The sequence below is a fragment of the Poromitra crassiceps genome (assembly GCF_964638095.1).
Source record: "Poromitra crassiceps genome assembly, chromosome: 5".
Classification (NCBI taxonomy): domain Eukaryota; kingdom Metazoa; phylum Chordata; class Actinopteri; order Beryciformes; family Melamphaidae; genus Poromitra; species Poromitra crassiceps.
The window spans coordinates 42,228,525-42,250,045 of NC_139642.1; the positions used below are offsets into that span (position 1 = coordinate 42,228,525).

The 21,521-nt window shown below is 43.5% G+C and overlaps 1 protein-coding gene across 1 annotated transcript in view; it reads right to left on the bottom strand.

Annotated features, from left to right (window-relative positions):
* Positions 1–21,521, bottom strand: part of arhgap42b (Rho GTPase activating protein 42b) — a gene marked incomplete at its 5' end in the record, with an annotated part of 94,422 nt that overhangs the window by 58,759 nt on the left and 14,142 nt on the right. Inside the window, one exon of the mRNA XM_083637133.1 lies at positions 4,934–5,029. Coding sequence (XP_083493259.1) covers positions 4,934–5,029 — 96 coding nt within the window. The remainder of the gene's footprint in view (positions 1–4,933; positions 5,030–21,521) is intronic.

Below are 21,521 nucleotides of genomic sequence, written 5' to 3' on the forward strand. Positions count from 1 at the left end.
GATGACTAGATTGATTTCAACAGGCTATTACATTTCCCCCCTCAAATAGTCATCATGGCCTTTTCTCTCTGAGATGGTGAGGAAACAAAGCAGTGTGAGAGGAAAGCATTTCACTTTAAGGAGATATCGAACACAAAAACTCAATTCTGACACACAAAATAGCATATTGGTGCAGGGAATTGTGTGTTGTGGATATAAGGAATCTCTCTCTCATTTTCTTTTATTACACATATTACATGAAGCCATCAAATCAGTCCACTAGTGTTTGAACAGTGATTGCCTGTGTTGCAGCCACGGAGGTCCTGACTAAAGACCTACCAAATTAATTTGCCACTTAGACAGTCAATAAAAATACTTCCCAACAGATGCCCGCGCCTCTGTCATTTGAGCGCGCTCCACCATGCCAGCAGTCGGCACTATAAAGACCGGGCAGGTCCAACTGGATAACAGGTGGGCAGCCAAATATCCATGGTTCAATCTGAGATCAACAGTACTCTTGAGAAGAGGCCAGGGGAAAGCCAGCACTGCTTCAGATTAAAGCATGCTAGAACCTAATGAGGCCTGGATTTTGGGTGTGGGTTTCCCCAATAAGCAAAATTGGTCTTCTCTTCTCTCAAACCTGGTCTACCACACAGGCCTCTGCAGCACATGAACATGTCATGTGGAGGAGGTTCATATCATTCACATGAACATGCCATGTGGAGGAGGTTCATATCATTCACATGAACATGTCATGTGGAGGAGGTTCATATCATTCACATGAACATGCCATGTGGAGGAGGTTCATATCATTCACATGAACATGCCATGTGGAGGAGGTTCATATCATTCACATGAACATGTGGAGGAGGTTCATATCATTCACATGAACATGCCATGTGGAGGAGGTTCATATCATTCACATGAACATGTCATGTGGAGGAGGTTCATATCATTCACATGAACATGACAACATGTGGAGGAGGTTCATATTATTCACATGAACATGACAACATGTGGAGGAGGTTCATATTATTCACATGAACATGACAACATGTGGAGGAGGTTCATATTATTCACATGAACATGACAACATGTGGAGGAGGTTCATATCATTCACATGAACATGCCATGTGGAGGAGGTTCATATCATTCACATGAACATGCCATGTGGAGGAGGTTCATATCATTCACATGAACATGCCATGTGGAGGAGGTTCATATCATTCACATGAACATGTCATGTGGAGGAGGTTCATATCATTCACATGAACATGACAACATGTGGAGGAGGTTCATATTCACATGAACATGTCATGTGGAGGAGGTTCATATCATTCACATGAACATGACATGTGGAGGAGGTTCATATCATTCACATGAACATGCCATGTGGAGGAGGTTCATATCATTCACATGAACATGCCATGTGGAGGAGGTTCATATCATTCACATGAACATGTCATGTGGAGGAGGTTCATATCATTCACATGAACATGCCATGTGGAGGAGGTTCATATCATTCACATGACATGTGGAGGAGGTTCATATCATTCACATGACATGTGGAGGAGGTTCATATCATTCACATGAACATGACATGTGGAGGAGGTTCATATCATTCACATGAACATGCCATGTGGAGGAGGTTCATATCATTCACATGACATGTGGAGGAGGTTCATATCATTCACATGACATGTGGAGGAGGTTAATATCATTCACATGAACATGACATGTGGAGGAGGTTCATATCATTCACATGACATGTGGAGGAGGTTCATATCATTCACATGACATGTGGAGGAGGTTCATATCATTCACATGACATGTGGAGGAGGTTCATATCATTCACATGACATGTGGAGGAGGTTCATATCATTCACATGACATGTGGAGGAGGTTCATATCATTCACATGAACATGACATGTGGATGAGGTTCATATCATTCACATGAACATGCCATGTAGAGGAGGTTCATATCATTCACATGACATGTGGAGGAGGTTCATATCATTCACATGACATGTGGAGGAGGTTCATATCATTCACATGACATGTGGAGGAGGTTCATATCATTCACATGACATGTGGAGGAGGTTCATATCATTCACATGAACATGACATGTGGATGAGGTTCATATCATTCACATGAACATGCCATGTAGAGGAGGTTCATATCATTCACATGACATGTGGAGGAGGTTCATATCATTCACATGACATGTGGAGGAGGTTAATATCATTCACATGACATGTGGAGGAGGTTCATATCATTCACATGAACAAACATGCCATGTGGATGAGGTTCATATCATTCACATGAACATGCCATGTAGAGGAGGTTCATATCATTCACATGACATGTGGAGGAGGTTCATATCATTCACATGACATGTGGAGGAGGTTCATATCATTCACATGAACAAACATGCCATGTGGATGAGGTTCATATCATTCACATGAACATACCATGTGGAGGAGGTTCATATCATTCACATGACATGTGGAGGAGGTTCATATCATTCACATGAACATGCCATGTGGATGAGGTTCATATCATTCACATGAACATGCCATGTAGAGGAGGTTCATATCATTCACATGACATGTAGAGGAGGTTCATATCATTCACATGACATGTGGAGGAGGTTCATATCATTCACATGCCATGTGGAGGAGGTTCATATCATTCACATGACATGTGGAGGAGGTTCATATCATTCACATGACATGTGGAGGAGGTTCATATCATTCACATGACATGTGGAGGAGGTTCATATCATTCACATGAACATGCCATGTGGATGAGGTTCATATCATTCACATGAACATGCCATGTAGAGGAGGTTCATATCATTCACATGACATGTAGAGGAGGTTCATATCATTCACATGACATGTGGAGGAGGTTCATATCATTCACATGCCATGTGGAGGAGGTTCATATCATTCACATGACATGTGGAGGAGGTTCATATCATTCACATGACATGTAGAGGAGGTTCATATCATTCACATGACATGTGGAGGAGGTTCATATCATTCACATGACATGTGGAGGAGGTTCATATCATTCACATGACATGTGGAGGAGGTTAATATCATTCACATGACATGTGGAGGAGGTTCATATCATTCACATGACATGTGGAGGAGGTTCATATCCACCCCAGGCCACCCAGATGGACAGTGCTTGAGCAGATCCACAGAGCGAGGGACTCAAGCTGGGGATAATGAGCAGTTCAAAGAAGAAAGAAGAAGCGAAAGCAGAGGCCAGACGGGGAGTCGTGCCCATTAGAGGCACAGAAGCCTTCTGCTAAGCTGCTTTCATATTCCTCGTGCAGGCTCAGAGGTTCACACCTTCATTAATCTCTGACACTGATCACAATTAGTCGCTTTGATCTCTTAAAGGCATGAAAGAAGATACAGGGGAAGCATCATAAGCAAATCAATACCATTAATTATACATGCAATGCGGACAATTGCGAGATCTATACTCATGAAGCTGATCTCCCTTTCAAGGAATTAGTATGCTAAACTTCTGTCTGAAAACATTTCCCACTGAGTCTGTTAAATCCTTTCTGGTAACACTTATTGATGGTCTTATTCCTGTGTATTCTAACCGATGAAAAAAGATTGTAAATTGTAAATACAGTTATAAATGCAGTGATATGCTTTACATTAATGAAGTCATTCCAACTTAACAACCAGTTAAGTACACTGTACTGTTAATGCATGTAGTATTTCTATTGCTTTATTTCGTCTTTTGTGGTACGTTTGCCAGGGTTTGTGACCAGAATTTATACATTCATAAGATTTATGACAATTTGAAAATGCCAGAATAAGTTTGTAAACAAAAACAATGAATTTTCTGTTGCTGAATAATCAAACATTACTTCATCTATATTAAAAGGGAGCAAGTGGGAGCAGTTTTTGTCCCAGAAGTGATGTCACTCAACTGGAAGTGATGTCATCAGTGATGTCACTTGAGCAATCGTTCATTGTGACATCAGTGATGATGTCCTAGGCATTGTGACATCATCAGTGATGCCATAAGAGCAATTGTGATGTCATCAGTGATGCACACACTCGAGCAATTGTGACATCATTGTGTTGTCATCAGTGAGTGATGTCATCAGTGTTGCAAAGTTGCGCAATTGTGCGCTGGGCATGCCAATAGAGCAGGCGAGGCCACGCAGCAGCTGAGCTGCGGGCGAGGCCACGCTGCAGCCAAGCTGCGGGCAAGTCCACGCAGCGGCCGAGCTGCATATGGCGTGAGAGAGAGAGCTGCAGAGCGGGGCGAGGCCACGCAGTGGGCGAGCCTAGGAATCTAGCGCGCGTTGCGTGTGAGCTGCCTAGTATATTATAATAACCTAGCTCTCAGTGGGGCACAATATTACATTAATTCAGTAAATAAAAGAATGGGAAATGGCACTTCACTCTGCACTTATGTCAGGTGCCAGAACACATTTCTAATTAGTAAATTACTGTATGTTTGAATGACACTTTGAAGTAACATTACATTGTGACACCATTGTGACATATAGTAACCTACATATTAAGCAGATTTTCATCACAGCAATTATTACATTACATTAATTACACAATTTTTCCATAGGCTAGTACACAGGTTAATACACTGGAATAAAGGCATTGTAAAGTGTTTCCACCCTTCTCTTTTCACTTTACTTTGTATTGATATAAGCTTGCTCCAAGATAATAATATCACATCATATTTTGAGTACTCGGTCAAGGACCAGGGGACATTGGCTCTCATGTTACGTCTGAGGAGAACAGCCAAGCCGCTCCCCAGAGAATCCTTACGGAAATGCCAGGGAAAAGGTCATGATTGAGGTGACAGTCCAACTAATTGGGAAGAGAAGAGAGGAAGGAGATGAAAGATTGGGGGGAAAGAGAAACCCTCCCAGGCCCGGCCTTAACGACACTTACCGATATTCACCTCGTCATCAGTTTCTGCATCACCTATGCACTCGAACTGGAACTCCTGCAGGGACTGGGAGAACTTCTGGACCGCAGCAGACAGATCTGGAAAAGGAGACAGTCTGTGCATTAGAAATAAAGCATTGCTGAGGGCGTCCGGGTAGTGCAGCGGTGCCTACCAACATGAGGGTCGCAGACTCGCAGGTTCGAGCCCACGTGCTACCTCCGACTTGCTCGCGGGTCCATACAGGCACAATTGGCCGTGTCTGCGAGTGGAAAGCCGGATTAAGGGTATGTGTACTGGTCGCTGTACTCCTCTGGTGAGGGCACCAGTTCGGGGGGAGGGGAACTGGGGAGAATAGGGTGACCCATCCCACTGGCTACATCCTGGCGGTGAAACTCCTCGCTGTGAGCGAAAACGAAGCGGCTGGCGACTGCACATGTATCAGAGGAAGTATGTGCTCATCTACAACTCTCCCCAGATCGGCAGAGGGGGTGGAGCAACGACCAGGACAGCAGGGGGGATTGGTCAAGTACAATTGGGAGAAAATGGGAGAAAAATGTGAAAGAAAAGAAAGAAAGAAAGAAAGCATTGCACAGCTGAATTGCACACGTAAGGTTCCTTGACACATATATGCAATGGATAATACTGTACAGCAAAGTCATCCACGAGCTACAAAGAGGGTCGTGACGTGTGGGTTCACTTATGACTGCAGGTCCGGCAGTTGCACCAGCATGTCAAGGCAGGCTCTGGATCAGAAAAAGCCTTTTTGATTAAAGAGTGGTTGCCGGCAAGGCGCTTTATGTGAGAGGAAAAAGTGCATGAGAAACATAGCGTAATAAATCATCGCTTTGCAAAGGTTATCACAATCTAGTTTTGTTCTTGTTCACCTCAGTGAGCATCTCAATTTATACAGGCAGCAATCCTTTCCTTTCCTCATCACCATGTTTCAAAGTCAACCCTAAACTTATTTGCCTCCAGCATTTGAGTTCACTATTAGTTTTAGCCACAACTGTAAAATCGCGGGAATTTCTCCAAGAAAATGACGATATCATTTATGAAGCTGTTGAGTCTGTTAACTTCTGGCAGCAAAGAGTGCACTTTTATGTCCTGCTGACTGTCCAATTTCATGCCCACTGACATTCATAGAATAGCACTTTATAAGTGATTGATTGCAATATTTAGTTCTCACTTGGCCATTGATCATAATACCGAGGTCTGTCCAGCAAGATTAAGCCCAGCATGAGTTGGCTAACCTTTCTGTCACAAAATGATACAGTAGACATCAAGAGTTAAAAATCCACCCTCCGATACTCGCACACTCATAGATATCAATAATTTATGATCTTGTTGTTGTGTTGTAAATTACTTTTCCGCCATACCCACTTTCCCCCCAACCTGCCTCATCAACTTTTATTTCCCAACACCGCCAAAGAAGAAGGCGTGGCCTTGTTGCATTCAGCTTTTGGTTCTTCTAATGACCAATCAGGCATTCAGTGTCCATCTGACATCACAGCCCCTGTGTTCTGGTTCAAATCTCCTAACCTCCCATTCAGAGCAGTCGAAATCTCATTCTTTGAAACTTTTGCCATGTTTAATATTAACATTCAACATTGTAACAGTATATGATACAAAAATAATATGGAAAAGCATAGGTCACCTTTAATTTTTCATATCACAAATTTAAATTGGGTTTTAATGTAATGTCTTCCCATTCTTCTACAATATTTTCTCTACAAAATAAAAAAAGAATAAAATAGATTAAAATGGACTCTCAAAGTACTAGAATTTTGAAAGCCAAATAAACAATTCACTTGTTTATAAGAGCATAAAGTTCTTCATAGACCTAGCCTCTTAATTTTGGCTTAATTTCCCCCCCGGACCCCCTAGAGCAGGGGTTCCCAAACTTTTCCGTCCAAGTACCATTACGTACCAAACCAAATTTCCCAGGGACCATTTCCACTGCATAAATAATAATATGGTTAAAATAATGATTTAAGCATAGCAGCGGAAAGGCTAAATGACAATATAAGGCTACTGGTTAGCTGGTTAAAAATGGACACACACAGACACACTGTACACAGTGGCAGAGCCATTCGGACCACCAGTGGTCCGCGGACCACAGTTTGGGAACCAATGCCCTAGGGCCTAGAGAGGGTCTGAGGTCCACACCCACCACAGTCTCACTAAATCCAGTAGGAAACACTGTTAACTTGTTATGTATGCTGAATCTGGCCTGGGCAGGCAGAGTCAGCAGTTAATATTAAAACAGGTTACGCCACGGCATGCACAGCAAGTGCAGCCTTATATATTGATTATATGACATTATCATATGACGCCATCTGGTGACTTCTATCATCTTTCTGAGCAGCCACTAAGCTACTTTCCTTGGAAAAGAGTTGGCAACACAACACTGCAGGTCAGCTATACTAGGTTTTACATAGTCTTGCTTTTAAAGCGCACAGGGCTAAGTGACTACAGAGCTGAGCCATGTACAGCATACAGTGTGTGAATCATCTAATTTATATATATATATATATATATATATTTTTATTATGCAACCAATTTCATAAAGGCTGTGTTAAACACCTGAGTATGTTCTTGCTGGGGTGAATCTAACCTATGTTTACATTTACAAGTACTTTAAAGAGTGGGATGATGCTTCAGCATGCAAAAAAGCTTTCATAGCTTTCATAGTTCAGCTGAGTTCATTAAAGGCAAAAGAACAAGTGAGATTCTAAAATACTCTGACATTTTAGTTTTCAGCCTACACAGTTGACACAGCGAGACACACATTTTCCTCTTCATTGTTGACAGTGAGTCACCAAAAGCTTCTCTCTCTTTCTTATCGCATCAGCAGCCATGTCTTCAGCTCAGAGAACTTTGAACTGAAAAGACACCCGTGTTCGAAGTAGGATAAATGCACACAAAAAGATAATATATCCACCTTATTTCTAGCTGCCATGATGCCTGATGGGTGCTTCTTCCGCTTCCAGTGTAATTTTTACACTGTTTTAACTTGAAAAAAAAAAAGTCTATGAGGATTTTACAGCAGCGCCATTCTGCTTTATAGCCGTGTCGTTCGGGTGCTGGGATAACGTAATGCATTGTGGGTAGTCGGCTACTGTGCCACAGTACGGTGGTACGGGGGTACGGTGGCGCAGTCGGTAGTGCTGTCGCCTCACAGTTAGAAGGTCCTGAGTACGATTCTCGCCTGGGACACTGTGGGCACTGTGGTTCAAGTGGTTGTGTTCCCCCCCATATCTTCAGTGCCTACTGCCCAGGTGGGTTATCTCGTCGAAAGGGCCTTTCTCTCTGTGTGGAGTTTGCATGTTCTCCCCGTGCTCCCTCCAGGGGGTTTCTCCGTATATAACCCCCCCACTAAAAACATGCAGAAGATCAGATCGTCATCGTCATCCGACCAGTGGAAACACTGTTTCCATAAGGACCCCCAGCGTTGGTTAGATGTTTATAACGTGACTATATTTATAACTTTTATAACGTACTCCAGTTTCCGGTTTATAATTCGGGTCTGCAGCCGAGTATAACAAAGGAAATGGCAAGCTGCAACAATAAGTCACGTTAAACCGGACCTTGTACCCACAATTATTTTTTACAGTGGGGCATTCAAAAATAAGGTGGATAGGAACTTCATGTTTGTATGATAGAAAAATCATGAAGTGAGGTTTCCATACCAAATTTCAAGCTGAGAGAGAGGCCGGCATATCTGTATTACCTGATCAGCCCGTGACGTCAGTCAATCCCAAGCGTGACGTCAGTCATGACATCAGTTGTCCTCAGTTCATGACGTCAGTCACGACGTCAGTCATGACGTCAGTTCATCCTAGTATATATAGCAAGGGTTCTACGTCACCCCCCACTCTGGCGGATCATAGCAGCAGCCGGCATCGCGGCTGTTCATTCCCCCTAAAACCATCCTCTGAAGCAGTCATTTCACCCCACCCACCTCCCCAGGCCACCACCAACGAGTCTTGACTCCTGGAGAATCCCCCACGGGGGGAATGATTCTCTCTTCTAGTCCAAATAGATGCCGCCCTCTCACCAAAAGAGGAGCGCCATCTTACAATGGAGTCATACGCCAAAGTACTTGCCATGCATGCCATTTGCTAAATAAAGTCTCTTGTTAAACCTTACTGACCGGTCTCTCATGATTGAATTAGAAGAAGGGGAGTTTGTAAGGTGTTTCCAAATTGTACTTTGAAAGTCTGGATCAAAACAAAGAGTCAAAAGTCACAATTTTAAATACCACATCACAAATACCACATCAAGCTGTGTAGACATGAAGCAGTTTAATTGAGATCAAAATGTTACAATGCCTCTTCAGAAGGTTAATATAGCCTAATTATGTCTGTTTCAATGTGCCATTCATTATTTTCACAAACATCAGAAAATGCTAGGATAAATAACATAGTATAATGGTACTGCTGTTATTATTGATCGTTTTACTGAAACTAATTATATTGCTTTCAGTATTACCTTCCTCATTATCTAAATGAGTGAAAAAACAAACACATCTAAATTACATTCAGAGGGTGTGAGTCACAAGACCTCTAGGGACGCATTACTCCCTATTAGTAGTCCCTATTAGTAGTCCCTATTATTAGTCCCTATGGGACAGGGCCGTGCAGACGTTTAGAGGGGCATGTGCTCAATGTTAAAAAGGGGCACATGCAGTACCACAATAATGAACACTTAGTTCTAGGGATGGGCATTTCTAGCAAAAACACTATTCGAAATTCGCTGGCCAAAGTCGACTTTTAATCGAAATTCGAAAATAAAAATAAAATGTAAAAAAAATAAAAAATTTATTTTATTTTTTTTATTTTTTGTGAGTGAAATGTTGCATTGTCTCCCCTGATTCTAAGTATAGTCGAATCGCTTGGTTTGAGCAAGTAACATTTTTGGCCCCGGTGCTGGTAATGCACCAGGGGCCTTACATTCCCGCATGTCGCCAAGACATTATGCACCGTTTTAGGCGACTAAATGGCGGCCGGCCACTAGAGGGCGCCGCTGCCCCACTAAGATTTGCCGTCATACCTTCCTCACGGTATCAGCTGTTTCCCCAAAACAACATGCCCAGGTCGCTTTGCAGAATGCAGCTTACGCGGCCCCTCCCCCTTGCTGCATGCCAGACGCACAGTAGAGAGGAGCTGTGAGGAGCTGTCCCTGTGTGTTTACAATCATGTGTGTGATAAAGCAGGAGAACGCAAGGACCCCCCTGAACTTTCCCCCATCTAAAAACGTCGGCTGTATGGGAATATTTCGGCGTTTGTAAAAATACAGATGGCCATAGCCTCAACGCAAGACTCATCCGAATGACTGATGAGTCTCGCGTTGAGCCTAGGATGGCCAGGGCTTAGATCTGCGTGAGCACGACCCGTCGTAATTTGTCAAATTCAAGGTACATTAAAACGTTGTCTTGCTTCAACATACATCGCATCGCATAAACCATTTCCACCCGCAGGTTTGAGGAGTAGCTAACATAAACGTCAGATAAATACTCTCTATAGGCTAACGTTACCTACTGAGGCAGCTAACATGGCTAATTAGCTAGCTAACGCGGTCCATCGATATTAGAGATGCTGCGATCCGATCATGTGATCGGATATCGGCGCGATATCAGCCAAAAAACATGGATCGGATCGGATCGGATTCCAGCGAAAATGACCGATCCAAGGCTCCGATATAAGCACTCCATTCCATGACTCCGCTCCAGGATTTCTATCCAGCATGCAGCAGCAGCACACAGAGGCCAGGGCCAAAACGTCAGACACACCCGTCCTTAACCTATGTGCGATTCGAAATCACGCGTCCGCACCATAGACTGGCAAAACATGGCTGCCCCCAGTGTGGCTGACAGAAACAACCACTATTGCAATTTGCAAGACATGTCCCGCAAGGTTTCTGAGATTAGGGGAAAGTCTGAGCTGGCGTTACGCTAAACCAAACGTGGGGATGAGGCAGCGGATTTGTTTTGGCGTTAACGTTAGTTGTTGTGATGATGGCTAACGGGGCTAACGTTAGCTAGCTGTTTAGGCTATCTAGTTGCAGGGAAGCGCTCCACAAGCTTGTTGTGACCAAAACCCCCGCATTTAAAGCATTTCATACTCCCAGAGCTGGCGTAAACCATAGAGAACCTCATGCATTAGCCTACTCAAAATGTAACGTCCAGGGTTTGTGTCTCCAAAATCAACTAACGTTAACGTTACATGCAAGCTAACGTAGCTAGCTGCGGAGCACTCATGATCTATAAGGAAAACGAATGCGCACATAGCCTACATAATTGTCAACATCACATACATGTATTTTCTTTAATCTAGACTACAGGCATCATTTTTCAGTCAAAAGTGAAACGACACAGATGGCGTATAGTGAGGCTTTCCATGCCTCACTATAGAACTGGCCCCATGCAAAATTCAGACCGCTTATATGTTGCCGTCATGCCAATAAGAGTCTAAATGTATTTTTTTATGTTTTATCTGCAGACTAAGCAGCTAGGCTTTCGGTTCTATAAAAGCCATTATTTTTTGTAATGACTATTGAGTGATACACTTTACTAAAAAAAATATTATATCACAATAGTGATGTCAGATTTGCTTAGGTCAGAGCTATGGAATATTAAATCCATCTTTGCTCACAACATTTGCCCTTTCTTTCTTCTTCTTTTTTACCCCAGGTGTGCATAAAATACAGGTTAAGAACTTATGATAAAGTCATGGAAATCCATTGGTCAAAATGTGTATGAACCCTGAAGGGTTAAATTGAGCATTTATGAGAGATTTCAAAAATATCGAGATATATATCGTGTATCGCGATATAGCCGAAAAACATTGCAATATTCTTTAGAGGCCATATCGCCCAGCCCTAATTTGATTGTTATGTTTTAGTTTTACATCAAATGAATTAGATGAACTAAATTGTTTACATACTATATTACCAAAGCACACACATACATACCTAACCCTAAAAATGTTTGTTGCCTGCTAGCTATCAGACAGCATAGAGAGACTTAAATATGTGCTGTATCGGTATCGGATCGAAATCGGTATCGAATCGGGTATCGAAATTTGATCGGAATCGGATCGGTTTTGAGCTAAAATATCGAAATCGGATCGGAATTGAAAAATCTTGATCGCAGCATCTCTAATCGATATACAGTCTGGTAGACACATAAAGCAGTGTGTTCCTTCTGTTTTACACAATGTTCGCCAGCCTGCCTAGTCTCTTCTCTGTATATCCTTACAACAGCTAAGAGAGGAGCTTGTGAAGATTGAACGAACATCCCCACAGTCAAAGCACCTCCCTGAGATATCCATATAAAAACGTTTATTGCTTTAATACCAAAAATAAAACCTCCAGTGTCTGTAAGCTAACGCTAACGTGTTAGCGATTAGCTATTGGCTGGTTGTTGTGTACACTTGTGTAGGCCCCATGTTATGGTTAGACCCGGGAGTTAACATTATAAAACACATTTCCTGGCATATGCAGGTAGTTGGAAAACCTGGTAAGTTCTGAAAATATGTGTCTATTATTGTGTTATTCCAGCTATCGTTATCGGTTGTTAGGTTAGAGTAATATGAAGCCGACAAAAACCGGCAAAACAGACAAGCGGTTAATGCTAGTCTGCTTCCATTAAAACCATTGTGTATTAAAATAAACGATAACGTAGCTGGAGTAACTAATAAAACACATTATTTTCTGAACTTACTTAAGTCCCCAACCAACTTCCCGCAGCTTTCTCAAAACAATGTCCTTTTTATTGCGGTCCATCGATATACAGTCTGGTAGACAGATCAAGCAGTGTCTTCCCTTTGTTTTACCAAGCAGTGTCTTCTCTATCTAAAACAGATCTATAAGGTGAAGAGCCTGTAGCATGTAGATGACGGCTTGAGACTGGCTGCCACAGCTGTCAATCATCCCTTTTTATATGTCAAATAAGTACTTCAAAACAAACTGATCAGAAAAATGACCACTTGCACAGGCATTAGCATGACAATAACTATCTAAAATGATACAACCCACCTTTGGAAAAAATGCGTGACGATACCATGCACCGGCGCTATGCCAGGTTTCGACCTGGTTTTATAAGCATTTTAAGCAAGGTTTATGGAAAAATGAATGGCGGATGAAATCCCATGAAGAGGGAGAGGTTGCTTATAAAAATTGTTTTACTTGCTCAAACCAAGCGATTCGACTATACGGTACTTAGAATCAGGGGAGACAATGCAACATTTCACTCACAATTTTTTTTTTTTTTTTTTTCCCAATAAACGAATTTCGAATTTCAATAATAAAAGTCGACCTTGATAATAACAACGATTATTCGAAAATTCGAAATTCGATGCCCATCCCTACTTAGTTCACATGCTTTCAGACTACTTCGCTTAGTTTACACAAGGTCATTATCCCCGTCCTATCATCAAGTTATTCAACAGCCAGTATAAATAGTCTATGAAGAAAACAATACAATCATATATTCTTGAGAATAATTAATTTAACCTACTCCACCCCTCCCTACCAGACACCAATTTGTCTTTTTTAGGGGGGACTGGCGAATTTGGGGTAAGATAGCAGGTCAACACCATATGCCACATAGAAGTTGTACACATCATCTGAAAGTTAATTGCAGCTCAGAACTGTGTGTTGTTCTAGTCATAAATCTGCAATAAACATTGTGTTTTGATTAGGCATCTATTCAAATGTTGAATATTTAGACATGTTGGTCAGAGGCCACATACAGTATATTTGTACTAACATTTTAGAGCCTATGCTTTAAGCTCTTTGGCCAACACAGTCTCACAGACAATTGTAAAATAGCAACGTTTTGGACCAACGTTGCTATGTTACGATTTTGCCTCCAAAATTGTAAAATGGTAACGTACGTTCATGGGTGGGCGTGGTTTTCGGAGATTTTAGGTTTAGAGTTAGGGTCTGGGAGAGGTTAGAAAACCTAAAATCTCCAGAAACCACGCCTACCCCTGTATAAACGTATGTTACCATTTTACAATTTCGGAGCCGAAATTGTAACATATCAACGTGGGTCCAAAAACGTTGCTATTTTACTTTTTTTTTTTGCAGTTTCTCAAAAATAATCCCACAAACATAACCACATAATGAATACCATCATGTTTGACTTGCTGTCACCATTTAAAAAAAAACTATATTATTGTATACTATGCAATGCAGGTCCTTTTGCGGAGGGGAAAAAACACACACACAAAAGAGAGGATAGTGTGTGGTGAGTTAAACTGCTAGTACAGTGGCAATCATAGTTTATCCAACTAGCAGGCATCCCAAATTACAAACTGACCTAAAAAGCCCTCCAAAATCACCCTGTAAACATAATTGCTAATAATAATAAAGAACTGTGCTATATTTGTCTATGAGCTACCTTTTCTCTCCCTAAGAATTCTGTTATATAATATTTCAGCGTATTTCAGTTATTGTCTAGGATAGAGATTGAAAGGCTTTTACAGACAGCTCCTGTATCTTGGTTGTGTATTTTTGAACAGGTTCTAGTAGCACAGTGTCACTCAGTGGAACTTTCCAGAAGATGTGCTGTGCTGCTGCTGTTGCTCCTGCTCCTCCTATCATTCCTGCTTTGCCTCTAAAGCTGCTGATTTGAGATCAATAGCTGGCTGCAGTTGTCTGCTTGTGCTCACAGGGCCATCAATAATAAATGATCTTTGAGCTCTGACTTTCAGACAGGCCCCACCCCCGCTGAACGGACCTGTGCCTTCAACTGCTCGCATAGTTCCCCTATAAGCCACCACAAACAAAGCAGGAAATGAGCACAACTCATGGAAAGGGCTGCTTCTTTATTGCACTAGCTCGGACTCACCTTAAGGGGGGAAAAAGGTGTATTTCCCATATCCATCTGAGTGTTGCGTTCTCATACCCAATAGCCCTCTTTGCAATAACGCAACGATAATAACATAGCGAGCGATCCAATGTAATGTCTTTGAGCCACTCAACAACATACCTATTACTCGGTAGCATCTTTTTTTTCTTGTTTTCAACAGAAAGTCATTACAATGAAGACAATGAACTCTGTGCAGCTTGATAGCTATCTGCCTCATCACTGCTGAGGCCTCTGCATGACTAAAAATATCTCTGGAGGCTTTGTATCAGCATAAGACACACAGTCACACACTATCACAAAGGTACTAAATTCTGTCTTAATTCATTTTGCTTTGATTTAGAATTCAAGGGAGAACCTGCTAAAACCATAATTGGATCAATTGTACAAAAAGGTACATCCAAGCAATATTTCTGATTGGATGAATAGCCATCTTTACCACAGTGTCACGGTTTTCAAGAGCCAACATGTCAGTCAGTCATGATGAAACACTTCACCCTTCTATCAAACTTTAATGTGGTATTAATCAAGTCTTCTATTGAGCACTATGGGAAGAAAAGTTGCGTTGTTGTCAGACTTTAACTTCAACTCCAGGGTCCATGTCTAGTTTGTCCACTAAACACCGGTGTCTGACTCTGAAGCACTGCTCATCAATGTCACTTCAGAGTTCTCCTAACCAATAAGGATGAAGCAGGGGTGGGACCAAGAGTCGTCAGTGTCACCCTGCCCTAATGCAGTGATGTCCCCCCCCCCCCCCCATTTGGCTGGGGATGTGGACTTGAGTCACTGACTGTGACTTGAACTCGAGTCGACTCGAGTCACTGTTTTGATTACTTGCGACTTGACTTGAAAAAAATAAATTACTGATACTCGACTTGGACTTGGAAGTAAAAGACTGACTTGAGACATGATCATGAGTTAATATTAAATATAAAACATTAACATGTTCAACATTGTCAAGTGTCTGTGTAACGTTATCCGGTATGCAAGCGAACACTGGGAATGGCATTGGATGACTCAGTCAAGCTCCAGGCAACAGTGAGGCTGCGAAGAAGGCGAGACCTTGAGGGCAAACCAACGAGGCACGGTAGAAATGAGCCACCGTTGTATGTTGTAAAATGTCTGGTCTTTAAAGTTGTATTGTCACTGTATGTTGTGTATAAGGAAAAAAATGACAATAAACATATTGGGGAAAAAAAAAAAAAATTAGCCACCGTGCAGCACGATGGACCAATCTTGGCTTGGGACTTACTTGAGACTTGTCCTCACGTAATCAGACTTGAGACTCACTTGATCAATTCCAGCAACTGAGGGTCTGATCTGCATTTCTGAGTTTTCCACACATAAAGTGGAGGCAAGCCTCTGATTGGCTGGGCTGTAACAAAAGTGTGGCTGTCTGCGTGCATTGTGTACAATGCACTGCCCGACGAGTGGCGTCACGCAAATAAGGAGGTCCGTGGTTGGTCAATTCCTATGTCTGTCATGCTTTGTTATTGTTGTTGTCTAGGGGCGGTCCTTAACCACTTTTGAAGAGTTGTGCCCCATAGACATTTATCTACAGCTGGCTACTGAGATTATTCTGTTAGTTATAATTGATCTTGTCAGCTCTCTGAGCCTATAAATGAATCTACAGCCTATAACCTGTTCATTGTGCCAGGAGTTCAGTAGACTGAAATGACAAAAGGTCGCCATGCCTTCTCAAAGCACCAAGCTGGGTCACAGCTTATTATGTGCATTTTCTGATATTTTATTTATTATAAGCTTGTCATTCTTTTGGTAGCTTATTGGTTAAATATTGAACATATGCACACATAATTTACACAATTTTAATTAGAACGATGCTCAAGACAGAGCTGCCACAACAATTTTTAGTTTACATGGGCAGTATTTATTCAGCTTGGGAATAGCCACTGATTATTTTGGCTCTTTCCTCATTAGCAGTTGGATATCAGCACTGCAGAGTCGCTACAAAGAAACCAACTGACTAAAAGCTTGTTACAAAGAAGCCAACTGACTAAAAGCTTGTTACAAAGAAACCAACCTACTAAAAGCTATCACACGGCCGTGTAACAAAGAGAAATGGAAAGAGAAAGAAGGAATAAAGGAAGATAAATGGACAGCCCAGATTCTTAACCTTTGGCAAGTAGCCAAGGGCAATGCACGCTCCAAGTGATGTTGTATTTCAGTAGACCTTCTGCTTCAGGTTGGGTTAGCCTTAACGCATCATCACATAATGTGTTCTCTCAGTCAATATGTTGTTGCTGACAGCAGCTATTCTACTTTCAAATAGTATTTGCTTTAATTAATATCTGTTTTTTTACCAATGAATTCCAAGCACTTTCTTATCTATGAATTCAGTTTTTACACCATAAATCTGCCAATGTGTACATTTTTCAAACAAACATACGCCCATATGTTGTGATTTTTCTCAAATGCACTGGTAACACGTATACAAGCCCATACAGCATTCTTCTATGACTATAGGTACTTCAATGGTCACGCTTATGCTGCTAATACAAAGCTAGCCATGTCATTACTAGCCACACTAGCCTTCTCTTATCATCACCATCATCACAGTAAAGAACGCCCTCATAGGCGTTATTGCTGTAAGGGCATACAGGTCCAGGAACAACCAAGATTGGCCTCCAAACTAAATAGGCAATGCAGAGAGAAAGCCTCCCAGTGCCTACATATTTCATCTTGCTCCTCCACTTGTCTTCTGACAGAATTTGCTATCTTCCATCTTGAGTATTCGTGTATTGAAAAAGAGCTGTGTTGTTCAGGGAAGCAATAAAAGGAAATAAGCCTAACGTTGATAAGGTGAATCTCAAGATGCTATTTAACCCATGAAGTGTAACACTGAAATGAATGAAAAGCAAAACAGCTACCGGGGCCAGAGTTACACTAACAGACATAAAAAAACAGACGTTTTACAGTAAGTTTGGACTCATTAAAGGCCGACTTTCCTGATTTTCAACCATATTTGTGTCATTACAATGTCAGTAGTTGGATTAGATATTGCAGCCTTCACCTCCCCTCACTCAACCCTCCTGGCTGATATCCCTTATCTCTCACATATTTTCTTGACGCTCTGACGTAAAACGCATCAGAGCGTCAAGTCCAGCCCTGCGGAAGAGAGCAGCTGTAAACTACAAGTGTTGTGGGGGTGTGCCGCCATGGTTCCGCCTCTAGAGGTCCTCCACGCCCCTTCACAGGTCCTGAAGAAAAACAAAAGGCAGCCATCTTTTTTCACCGCATAGCCTAGGCTAGCTAATGTTAGCTCCCCTAGCTGCTTGCAAAGAACCATATCTCGGGAACAGAAGCACCTACAGACACGGGACTGGCGGCATTGGAAAGCTCGTCAAATTTTACATCTAGTAGAAGGTGCGTTGAAGTTACGAAATCAACGCTGAGCAATGTACCCTTTTTTACATTAAATAGTTACAACATCAGATGCTCATAACTCCTAGGAAAATGCCTTAAAATGCATGAAAATTTTTTTATGAAGACATCTCCCGACATATATACTACCATTTAAATTTGGTGCAATTTGGAGGCAAAAAAAAATGTATATACTTCTTCTACGATTGTTTTCATGTCGAAGCCTTCTTCTTCTTCTTCTTCTTCTTTGAGTTTTATGGTGGTTGGCAAACATATATGTGCATTACCGCCACCTACTGGAGTTTGATATCAGCCAAATGCCTGAGGGGTGGGCGTGGAAAAGAAGGCCACGAGCCCAGTGCATTGTGGGAAGTGTAGGACTTCTGCTCCCCGCTCCCGCCCCTCCCCCCCACCAGCCCCCCCCCCCCCCCCCCACACACAGAGTGGATTTTGGTTGATTGCTCAGGCTCTGAACAACCAATTCAAAAAATTTCAACGGATTCCAACTCCTTAGGGGCGTGAGATTTAATATATCTTCATATTCCCCACGGGAAAGCCTTCCTTTAATTAATACACTATACTGACTCCTGGAAAAAATGTGTACCAATTGTATTCAGTTCAACCAGCATTTTATCTCACATTGCATGCAATTTTCTCATGCCGCACTTAATCAGGAGTAATTATTCTTCATGCAGCGGGCGCGCACAACGGGGCAACAGAAAGAACAATTGTTATGGTGTAGCCGCAGACAGTCCGGCTGTTAATCAAATAGGAGCACTCAGACCACCCAGCCAGGACATGGTTGCATGGAGCAGCTAGGCAGTTACCTCAGCACTCGCTCGCCCATGTGTGTGTGAGGTGTGAGAGAGGACTGTGGTTGCCAGTCACCACACATCACAGCCCCCTGTGATGTGTGGTGTTGGTGGCTGGGGGCTGGGGGGGCGGGTCGCGTGGGGGCTGGGTCCGCCTGGGCCGCAGCAATTGGCCCCTAACATAACGACCTCACAAGGTTCCTCCTCAGCCAAGTCACTGGGGCAATCCATGCGGCGATCCATATGGTGGAAAGGTTTTCTTGCGTTCACTGGGGGTGAGGGGGTGCCGCTGTGTCCCGGCCTGGCCTTCCCTCCCACGCCATATGTGGGCGGGGGCCGGGTCGGGGGGCATCGGTGCTCTTCATCACTGGTCGAGGGCTGCCGGTTGGTTTAGAACAGCTTAGGTAGGCGATAGATTAGCTACAGCCTAAGGCTGACCTGTTAGTGTTCAGGCTAAAATCAGACTAGAGCAGGGTAGGATAGGCCAGATTAGGCTGTAGATTAGCTAGATACTATGTCCCAGTTAGTTCTGGTTAATGCTTAGAGTAGTCAGTTGTCTGATCTTCTCCCCCCCCCCCTCTCTTTCCCCCTTTCCCCGCTTCTTCCCTTCTTCCCCCTTCTTGTTCTCCTCTCTTTCCATGCTCTTTCCTCCCCCACATCCCACCGCCCCCCCCTCCCTTCTCCTGCTCTCTCCTCATTCTCCCCCCCTCTGCTCCTTCCTCTTCCTCCTCTTCTCCCCTATTTTCCTGAATCCCTGCCACTTCCTGCTCTCCCTTCTCTCACATTCCCCCTGCTCTCCTTCCCCTGCACCCTCCCACCCCTCCTTCTCTGCCTCTCTGTCCTCCCCCCTCTCTCACATTCCCCCTGCTCTCCTCCCCCTGCACCCTCCCACCTCTCCTTCTCTGTCCTCTCCTCCTCCACATTTCCCATTTTCCCCCCACCCTCGCCCTAATCCGGGCCCGTATCCTACTCCCTCCCTCCACCCTAGACCCTACCTCTACTCTCTGTCCTCCCCCCTCTCTCACATTCCCCCTGCTCTTCTTCCCCTGCTCTCCTTCCCCTGCACCTCTACTCTCTGTCCTCCCCCTCTCTCACATTCCCCCTGCTCTCCTTCCCCTGCACCCTCCCACCTCTCCTTCTCTGTTCTTTCCTCCTCCACATTTCCCATTTTCTCCCCACCCTCGCCCTAATCCGGGCCCGTATCCTACTCCCTCCCTCCACCCTAGACCCTACCTCTACTCTACCTCCCCTGTACCCTCACATTCCCACTGCTCTCCTTCCCCTGCGCCCCCCCACCTCTCCTTCTCTGTTCTCTCCTCCTCTCTGCCCTCTCCTCCCTCTCACATTCCCCCTGCTCTCCCTCCCCTGCACCCTCTCCTTCTCTGTTCTCTCCTCCTCCACATTTCCCATTTCTCCCCACCCTCGCCCTAATCCGGGCCCGTATCCTACTCCCTCCCCTCCCTCAACCCTAGACCCTATCCCTACCCTGGTTCTCCCTCCCCTGCACCCTCATCTCTCCTCCCCTGTTCTCTCCTCCTCCACATTTCCTATTTTCTCCCCACCTCCCCCCTCTCCTCCCTCCCTCCCTCCACCCTAGACCCTACCTCTACTCTACCTCCCCTGTACCCTTCCACCTCTCCTTCTCTGTTCTCTCCTCCTCTCTGTCCTCTCCCCTCTTTCACATTCCCACTGCTCTCCTTCCCCTGCGCCCTCCCACCTCCCCACATTTCCTATTTTCTCCCCACCTCCCCCCTCTCCTCCCTCCTCCCTCTCCCTCCCTCCTCCACTCTCCTGTTTTCTTCAAATGTTCAAATGTTATCTTTATTCTGTATATTCTTGTTATTGTGTGTTAGCTAGAATCAGCTAGACATACTTTCTGTGAAGCCCTCTGAGACATGCTTGTGAATTAGGGCTATATAAATAAACTTGACTTGACTTGACTTGACTTGACCCTGGGTACACCCCTTTATCTCATCTCCACGGCAACCACATACTACCGCATTCCATCTGCCGCAAACCCCTGACAAAACACAGACAACACTGTTTTCCTGAAAAGAGCTGATATGAGCTGCTTACTACAGTACCAGCTTTTACAGTAAGACATGAAACACCATGGAGGAATATGCATGAGGCTGAAATTTCCATTGATTTTGGGGTTGAAATTATAAGATTCAGTCTGACCGAAATTGAGAGACCTTTGGGGATTAAATATTTTAAAACGATAGAAAGTACAGTTTGCCAGATGAGAAATCTTTGATGCTCAGTCAGTTTGTCAGACGTGCACTGCACACAGATTGACCGTAAGGACACCGTATACAATTTCAAGCTTGCAAAATACACAAAGTAGGCTAGTGTAAGCTGCCTCCTCAGTCTGTTGTCTAGCAACACGTTGAGACATGCTTGAAGACTGTCTGTCAGCATAGCTACTCTAACAACACCTTGGATGATGTTGCCGTCATGTTCGTCACGAAACTAATTGTTGTGCGACATTGGCAGCACCCGTCATCTCCTAATTAATGAAAC